Genomic DNA, 8985 nt, shown 5'->3' with positions numbered 1-8985 from the left:
TTTGTGAGAAGGAGTCTCACTCTGTCGCCCAGGCTAGAGCATAGTGGCGCGATCTTGGCTCACTGCAACCTCTGCCACCCAGGTTCAAGCAATTCTGCCTCAGCTTCCCGAGTAGCTGGGATTACAGACACCTGCCACCACGCCTGGTTAATTTTTATAGTTTTAGTGGAGATGGGGTTTCACCATCTTGGTCAGGCTGGTCTTGAACTCCTGACCTCATGATCTATATGCCTCAGCCTCCTAAAGTGCTAGGATTACAGACGTGAGCTGCCGCACCCGGCCACAAGGCTAGAGTTCTTTGCTGACTGAACAAGCTCATGAAAGACAGAGTGGTGGAGCAAAAGGAGGCTGGAGTTTCCCAGCCTTTGTGTCTTAGGGCTACACATCTTCACGTGGCTTGCTGCCTGCTCTCTCCTTGAGAATTTCTCCTTCCTCATTGTGTTTCACTTCCTGCTCGTTTGTTGTTTCATTCTCTTTGCTGAGTTCCCTTCTTTCAAACTTTATTCTGTTTGCCATCTCTTTTTAAAAAAAATTTATTTAGTTTAGAGGCAAGGTCTTCCTATGTTGCCAGACTGTTCTTGAATTCTGGGGCTCAAGCAGTCCTCCTGCCTCGGCCTCCCTTCAGGGAGGAGCCACTGTGCCCAGCCATTTTGCCATATCTTTTTCTCTCAGTAGACTCTCCGTGGGGACCTCATTCATCCCATGACTTTGCCCACCTCTGCACAGATGACGCCCAAATCAATAACAACAGCCTGTTCCTAAACATTGTTATTTCCAACTGCCTTCTAGAATCTATTTCACAGATCCTTCAAAGTGAACATGTCCAAACTCTCTCTCTCCTCACCCCAAATCTGCTATTCTTCCCTATTTACTGACAAAGTTATTGGCCTACCCACCTTGCAAACTTTGTGGGCCAAGAAGAATTTGCAAAGCCAGCCCAAGACTGCCTATCCTTAGGAAGTCCTGCTTACAAGGTTGACCCTCAGCTGGCAAACAGTTCTCTGCACTGATATCAGACTTCCCCTAAATGGTAAGAAGTGTTCACTTTGCCTAAACTGTTTGTGCAAACAATGTGGTTTATACTGAATGCCTGTTTTCCTTCTGGAGGTCTTGATTTTTTGTAAATGCTAGGCAGAAGGTACCTGTGTGACCAGCTCCCAGTTAAAACCCTGAGCACTAACTCTTTAATGAGTTTCCCTGGTAGACAGCGCTTGCTGCCGCAACTTGGTTGCTGGAGGAACTAAGTTCAGCCTGTGGGAGAGGGTTCTTACAAGCTTGCACCTGGTGTCTGCTATCTTTGCTCTATTTTCCTTTTCTCTTTGCTGATTTTGCGATGTGTCTTTTTGTTGTATTCTTAACCATGTACATGTATGTGTATACAGGTATATGAGTATATATATGAGTAAACAACTACACATATGAGACCAATGTCTTCCTAGCAAGTCACTAAACCTGGGGATGATTTGGGAACGCCTAACACACCTTAGCATAATTCCTAGCTCTCCTTTCTTTTATTCATCCCTATATTCAATTAATCACCAATTATCATTAATTCTACCTGCAAGTATTTTCAAAAACATGTGCCATATTCTCCACCCGCACTGCTCTGATGCCACAGTTGTGACTCCATCTAGTCACCACTGCCTCTTCCACCTTCCCCCAAAAAGCAAAAGTCAAACTGCCAAGATTGGTGGACAGTACCAAGACACCACTACAAGGTAGACTGTCTTTCAAAGCTGATTCCCTCACTGTAAGATGGGGATGGTAATAACATTTATTTCATAGGGTTGTTGTCGGGGCAAATGAAAAAATGCATAACACTTTATGAGATTATCTAAAGTGCTTAGCACATAACAATCCCTTAACAAATGTTAGTTGCTGTTTTTATTTTTATTTATTTATGTATTTATTTAGAGACAGGGTCTCACTCTATCACCGAGGCTGGAGTGTAGTGGTACCGTTAGGGGCCATTGCAGCCTTGACCTCCGGGCTCAAGCCATCCTGCCATCTCAACCTCCCAAGTAGCTGGGACCACAGGTGTGAGCCACCATGTCCAGCTAATTGTTTTTATTTTTAGAGAGACAGGGGTCTCACTATGTTGCCTAGGCTGGTCTTGATCTCCTGAACTCAAGTGATCCACCCCACCTTGGCCTTCCAAAGTGCCGAATTTACAGGCATGAGCCACTGGGACTCCTCACCTGGTCATTACCACTGAAACATCCAGTTCTAGCACCAAAAGCACTTTTGTTAGGAAATTAGGAACTCAGCTAATCTGTATCTGTAGGCCCCCACCGAAACACAGTCATCTCTATCTGGTTCTAAGTACTCTGGTATTTGGGGATGCTCTTTTCGTCTGCGCAGGTGTCTCAGTGTGGGATTTATGAAGAGATGTAGCTTTCTTGTGGTGGTAGAGGGTGGATGGAGCAGATGGAAGCCAGGATGTCTCTGTAAATCTCCATATTCCTGACGTTACTGCTGCAAATTATTGTCTCCTACACCAGTAGTTCTGCAAAACCACCAGCTACTTCACAAGAGAAAGTTAGTGCAAAGGACTGAAGAGCCAGGAGCATCATAAATAATATAAATTAGAAAATTTTTCTATTTTCAGTGTCTTCAGTAACTCCCAATAATTCTTTTTAACTGAAAACTTTTTGGAATCATTACATTCTCTACAGCAGAAATAACGAAATCAAAGGTCCATTACTAAAATAAAAGTTTAAATGTCTATTTAGGGTTCCAAATATCAATATATTTACAGAGTTGAATTATTCACCCTAAAATTCCATGCTATAAAAGTCATATAGCAACAATTTGTGATTAAAAACAAACAGAAAAAAGCAGCAAAGGCAGGTGGGGTAGTATATTAACTTTATTTTGAATTATTATATAACATGGAATATGTCATCAAAGAGATGAATTAATGAAAAATGTTTGTAGTTCAATTAAGCAGACAATTTGCATAGGATGTAGAGCTAACTGAATTGTCATTTAGAGTAACATAAAATAATCATTTACATGTGTGTAAACTAAAATGCAATTTTTAAAATAACAGGCCTTTCCATACAATCTTTGGTAGGTGATTAATAATCTTCCCTGCCATGGATAATCTCTTCTAGATCAAATGTGATCCCTTTAAGCTAGACACCTCTTACCTACAATAAGAAGGCCTCCGTATTGTTAAAGCTATTGGGTTCAATTTTATGGCTCTAATATTGTTCAAGAACATTATCCACTTTAAACTATTGAAGTAATAGGCCAATTACATATTTTAGTGAAAAAGTTTGTGATTCATCCCGTTTTGTCTTTTGGAACTTTGTTATCAGTATCCATAATGTTTTGCTTTGTATCAGTGATTAGCTACTGTTTTTGCCACAAGGCTTAACTAAGGGGAAAGTGTAAAGCATTTAAGTCCATATTACTTTCCCCTTCAAAATGAATATAGCTTTTTGAAACTCCCACAGGAGAAAATGTATATTTGTACAAATTTGCTGAATAAAAGAATGCCAATGAGTAAATTGGCACTGTTTGTTTAGCCACCAAAATGCTTATATCTGGGTGTTTTAGCAACAGAGAGCTTTCTAATATTTTATCCTAGAATCAGGTTGCAGGCTTTTTGCATAGCTGGTCAGGCTGTAGGCACTTCTGGGGGCTGTGGGTTGCTCATTTGCTTGTGGCATTTATCAAAATACGCTGATTTTTGTTGCATTCATTAATTGTAACAAATTTTAAGAGACTATCTTCTAATTTCAAAGATAATATTCCATTATTTACTGAATTAAAGATAATCCTTTTAGTGACACTGAAAGTTGGTTAAACAAAAATTCTTTTGGGATTACATCCTTTTCCTCTATCTTAACATGTCTTTACATAGAACATGACTGAAAACCAGAGTAGAACATGAACACAAAAACGAAGGATGTGTTTAAATAGCAGAAATACCATTGCGTTTATTTTGGTAGATTACAGAAAGAAGGTTTTATTTTTGTGTGTGCAGTTAGGCACTGATTGAGGCATTTAGACACCATTAATTATAAAGTGCATTGAATATAAGTTTTGATCCTCTTCAAAAGAATAATTCAGTAAAACTCAGATTTCGTTCTTGGAATCAATCAACTCAAGAACATGCATAGATGAAGATTTACTAAGTGCTAATAACAGTCTTTTATTATTTATACACCTGCAATGATGATAGCAACATATTGTACTTGCATATATATTGCATTGTATCCAAGGACCTCAGAGTCATTATATCAAGCAACATGGTGTTGGAAACTCAAGATTCCAGAGTGTTAGGTATACTTACTTATGGCATGGGAAACAGATTCCCAACAACAGAGACCAAAGACCAAAGAGACAAGCCTATAGATTTCTTATAGTTTATACTTTTCTGAATTTCCAAATTTGCCACTGGTATCCTAACCTACCTACAATGTTGACTCTAAGTAAAAATCATTTTTACATGTCAGGAATAAGATGAGGAACAACGAACAAATGCACAATCTGTCTTTTCTATAGTTCAGTTGTCTGTCTTTGAATAGCACACAATGGAATGTCAGAAGTGGTTTTTTAATAGTGTATGTTTATACCTCATTGATTTATAACAATCACGGCTATGATCCCTGGGTAGAAGAGAACATTTTGTACTGGAATGACATACATATGTAGGTAAAATAGGATAGATCTGTATATTTTAGCACACATACATTTAACACAAAAGCAAAAGTGAATCAATCCGTTGAAGGTCAGCTTTTCAGTCTTTAAAAGGAACAAAGCCTCCTTGCTTAGCACTGAGAACCCAATCCACCTTAGAGTTTAACTGAGAGGCCCAAGTTAGCATCATTGAAAATGAGTCTCTGTGGAATCTGTGAACATGCCAGGCCCCCCGGGAGCTGAGTTACAGGGCACTGTGAGAAGCCTGTGGTGAGGGGGAAAGAGGGTCCCTGAGCTGTTTGGTTCTTAACTTGGTGCACAGAGCATAGCTCTTCTTTGTCAGGGACCCATAGGGTGGGCATTCTGGGTATATATTTTTTTTCATAAAATAATTTCCAACACTGAAATGCAATTTCTTTTTGGACAATGTGGTTAAACTTTCTCTGTCAAATATGGAACTAAGTTAGCTCTTTCTGGGACCTTCTTTACTTCTCAGGAGACGCAATATACGTTCATTTTTGGTTAGTTCTGCCGGAAGTTCGTTGGCCTGAAAGAAGAGAAGATGGCCATTAGTGAATAGTCATAGCTGGTGTGGTTTTAGGGATTCCAAAGAGGGGCATTTGACCCACTCTTTCTCCTTTCCTAATGAAAAAAATCCACACTGGTTATGACACAAAGCCTGAGAGTTGAGATACCAAAAAAAGAAAAAAAAATCCACACTGGACTCATTCTTTTATATAAAGGTATTAAAAATCTCCTTTAAATGTAAAAATATTACTTGTTATTTCCTTATCTCATTCTTAGAGATTTTTTTCTATCCAGCCAGATCCCTTACTAGACTATAATCTCTTAGGGGGAAGGGTCCAGATCTGATAATCATTGTATCCTTATCGCTAGCACAATGCCCAGCATGTCTAGAATGTTCTCCATAAGTACTGGTCAAATTAAATTTGATACTTTATATGTATTTTATTATTTTATTATTATTATTAGAGACAGGGTCTTGCTCTGTTACCAGGCTGGAATGCAGTGGTACGATCATGGCTCACTATAGCCTTGATTCTCTGCCTCCTGGGTTCAAGCAATTCTCTTGCCTCAGCCTCCCGAGTAGGTGGGACTATAGGCGTGCGCCACCATGCCCGGCTAATGTTTCTGTATTTTCAGTAGAGGGGATTTCGAGATGTTAGCCAGGCTGGTCTCAAACTCCTGACCTCAAGTGATCCTCCTGCCTCGGCCCCCCAAAGTGCTGGGATTACAGGTGTGAGCCACTGCGCCAGGCCAGGCGTCTTTTGATGAGAAGGCAGAGTTAGGAAACATCCAAGAGCGTAAGAGACACCTGGGAAAGAACAGCCTTGGTGGTTAACACTTTCCACCTGACCCAGTATCACTCCAAGTCCTTTCTTTCGCATTGCTGCTGAGATACATTCATTAGGCATCTAGTGAACCAGTCCCTACCATCGACAACAGGTGTGATGTGGAAGTGGTTCTCAAACTTGTTGGTTTCAGGACCCCTGTATACTCTTAAAAATTACTGAAGAGTCTAAGAAACTTTTGTTTTAAACTTATTAAAAATATAAGCTGAGGGCTGGGTGCAGTGGCTCACACCTGTAATGCTAGCATTTTGGGAGGCTGAAGTGAGAGGGCCACTTGAGCACAGGAGCTCGAGACCAGCTTGGGCAACATAGTGAAACCTCATATCTATTATTTAAAATGAAAATATTTTCAAAAAGAAACTAAAACAGAAAACCTTAAAAATATATTTATTAATTCACTAAAAATATTAATACAAGTTAATATATTTATAAAAAATTAAATTTTCAAAAACAAGTAATGCTGAGAAGAGTAGCACTGCTTAACAGCTTTACATATTTCTTTAAATGTGTAGCTTAAGAGGGAATACAATTGGATTCTCATGTCTGCATCTGCATCCTGTCTATTGTGATATATTGTTTTGGTAGAAGTATGTAAAGAAAATTAAGCTTCACACAGATATGTAAATGGAAAAAAAAGGAGTATTTTAACACTCTTTTCAGATTGTTGTAGATATTATTCTTTGATGCCACATCAATACTCAACAAGTGTTAGTTTCCTTTTTTTTTTGAGATAGAGTCTCACTCTGTCACCAGGCTGGAGTGCAGTGGTGTGATCTTGGCGCACTGCAACCTCCTCCTCCCGGGTTCAAGCGATTCTCCTGCTTCAGCCTCTCAAGTAGCTGGGATTATAGACATACACCACCACACCCAGCTAATTTTTGTATTTTTAGTAGAGACAGGGTTTCACCATGTTGGCCAGGATCATCTTGATCTCTTGACATCGTGATCCGCCAGGCTTGGCCTCCCAAAGTGCTGGGATTACAGGTGTGAGCCACTGCACCCGGCCAACAAGTGGTAGCTTCTTAAAGGTTAAATGCAATGTGGGATTTGAAACCATATCAATGAACTTTAAAACCCACAGATATATCTGTTTACAGTTGGATCTTTTACCTAGCATGGTTTGTAACATGCACTGCTCATTTGGAAAGTATGGTTCACTGAGTTTGTAGAATGTTCGCATATTTCATTGTGCAATATTAAAAACTCACATTCTGGCTGGGCGTGGTGGCTCATGCCTGTAATTACCCTACTTTGGGAGGCCAAGGCAGGTGGATCACCTGAGGCAAGGAGTTTGAGACCAGCCTGGCCAATGTAAAAACTCGTCTCTACTAAAAATATAAAAATTAGCTGGGCTTGGTGGCACATGCCTGTAATTACAGCTACTCAAGAGGCTGAGGTAAGAAATCCCTTGAACTTGGGAGGCAGAGGTTGCAGTGAGCTGAGATCACACCACTGCACTCCAGCGTGGGTGATAGTGAGACTCTGTCTCAAAAACAAACAACAAAACTTATCCATCAGAAAAGCCTTTAAGTACTGGGAAGCTGTTAAGGTCATAGTGGTAGATACCTTGTTCTTTAAAGTAAAAGTAGTGTTCCATGAAAAAAGTGGCAGGTTCATTTTGCAATTCAAACAACTGCACAGGAGCTGTGGAAGCTAACACAACTCCATCTTGGATGCTAATCTGCCATGTTGACTTCTTTTTTTTTTTTTTTTTTTGAGATGGAATCTAGCTCTGTGCCCAGGATGGAGTGCAGTGGCACCATCTCGGCTCCCTGCAACCTCTGCCTCCCAGGTTCAAGCCACTCTCTTGCCTCAGCCTCCCCAGTAGCTGGAATGATAGGCACACACCACCATACCCAGCTCATTTTTGTATTTCAGCAGAGATGAGGTTTCGCCACTTTGGCCAGGCTGGTCTTGAACTCTTGACCTCAAGTGATCTGCCTGCTTTGGCCTCCCAAAGTGCTGGGATTACAGTCATGAGCCACTACACCCAGCCTGCCCTGTGATTAATCCTAGTTTTGAGAATGCCTCTAAGATTTTTATTTTATCTACTTTTTTTGTGGTTCCTACTGAAAATCCTGCCCACAGGTCAAAACAACCTTGCCCATAAGTCTTGCCCCTTGGCAGTCACGTAGCCTGCTTGCCTTTCCCTGAGGGGCTGACTTCAGTTGTCCTGTGTAATCCTTCCCTTAGGCCCTGGGTCTGGGGTTGATGTCCTGAGACTATGCTTCCTGTCCCTGTTACTTTCTGAGAAACTGGATATGTCAGCCTTTTTTTTCTTCTTATCTGCTGTGATCATCTGGATGTCAGCTTCTTTCTTGGCTTCTCAGCTTCCTCAGACTTCTGGTGGCAGGTTTACCTGCTCACCGCCCAACAGATAGATGCTTTTTCTTGAGATAATCATCATACTTCAGTACACAGCAGCAGTGCTTTAGGCATGCTTTCCATTTTGTCACATAGAATTTTATTTATTTATTTATTTATTTAGACACATGGTCTCCCTCTGTCACCCAGGCTGGCATGCAGTGGTGCAGCCTTCACTTCCTGGGTTCAAGCAATTCTGTCTCAGCCTCCTGAGTAGTTGGGATTATAGGCTTGTGTTAACACGCTGGCTAATTTTTGTATTTTTAGTAGAGACAGGGTTTCACCATGTTGGCCAGGATGGTCTCGAACTCCTGACCTCATGTGATCTGCCTGCCTCGGCCTCCCAAAGTGCTGAGATTATAGGTGTGAGCCACCCCACCCGGCCAATCACACAGAATTTTAAAAAGATGTATAGGAAGAGTCAAAATGTAATAAAACTGACATTTTTTTACTGCTTCATCAGAGACATTCTTAAGTACAACTGGTATTTTAAAAAAATAATTTACACAGGAGAATTGCCCGAACCCAGGAGGCGGAGGTTGCGGTGAGCCGAGATCGCGCCATTGCACTCCAGCCTGGGTAACAAGAGTGAAACTCC

The 8985-nt window shown here is 40.8% G+C and overlaps 1 protein-coding gene across 3 annotated transcripts in view; it reads right to left on the bottom strand.

The window, feature by feature from the left end:
- Positions 1 to 2851: 2851 nt before the first annotated feature.
- The window catches only part of ANKRD29 (ankyrin repeat domain 29), a 59439-nt gene continuing 53305 nt past the window's right edge, over positions 2852 to 8985 (bottom strand). For all 3 annotated transcript variants that reach the window (XM_017498595.2, XM_017498612.2, XM_017498605.2), the window contains one exon: positions 2852 to 5197. In XM_017498595.2, coding sequence (XP_017354084.1) covers positions 5114 to 5197 — 84 coding nt within the window. In that variant the 3' untranslated portion in view covers positions 2852 to 5113. The remainder of the gene's footprint in view (positions 5198 to 8985) is intronic.

Source organism: Cebus imitator, unplaced genomic scaffold, assembly GCF_001604975.1.
Source record: "Cebus imitator isolate Cc_AM_T3 unplaced genomic scaffold, Cebus_imitator-1.0 Scaffold12, whole genome shotgun sequence".
Classification (NCBI taxonomy): domain Eukaryota; kingdom Metazoa; phylum Chordata; class Mammalia; order Primates; family Cebidae; genus Cebus; species Cebus imitator.
Note: the sequence above shows the minus strand (reverse complement) of the source record. Positions and strands in the feature narration are given on the sequence as shown.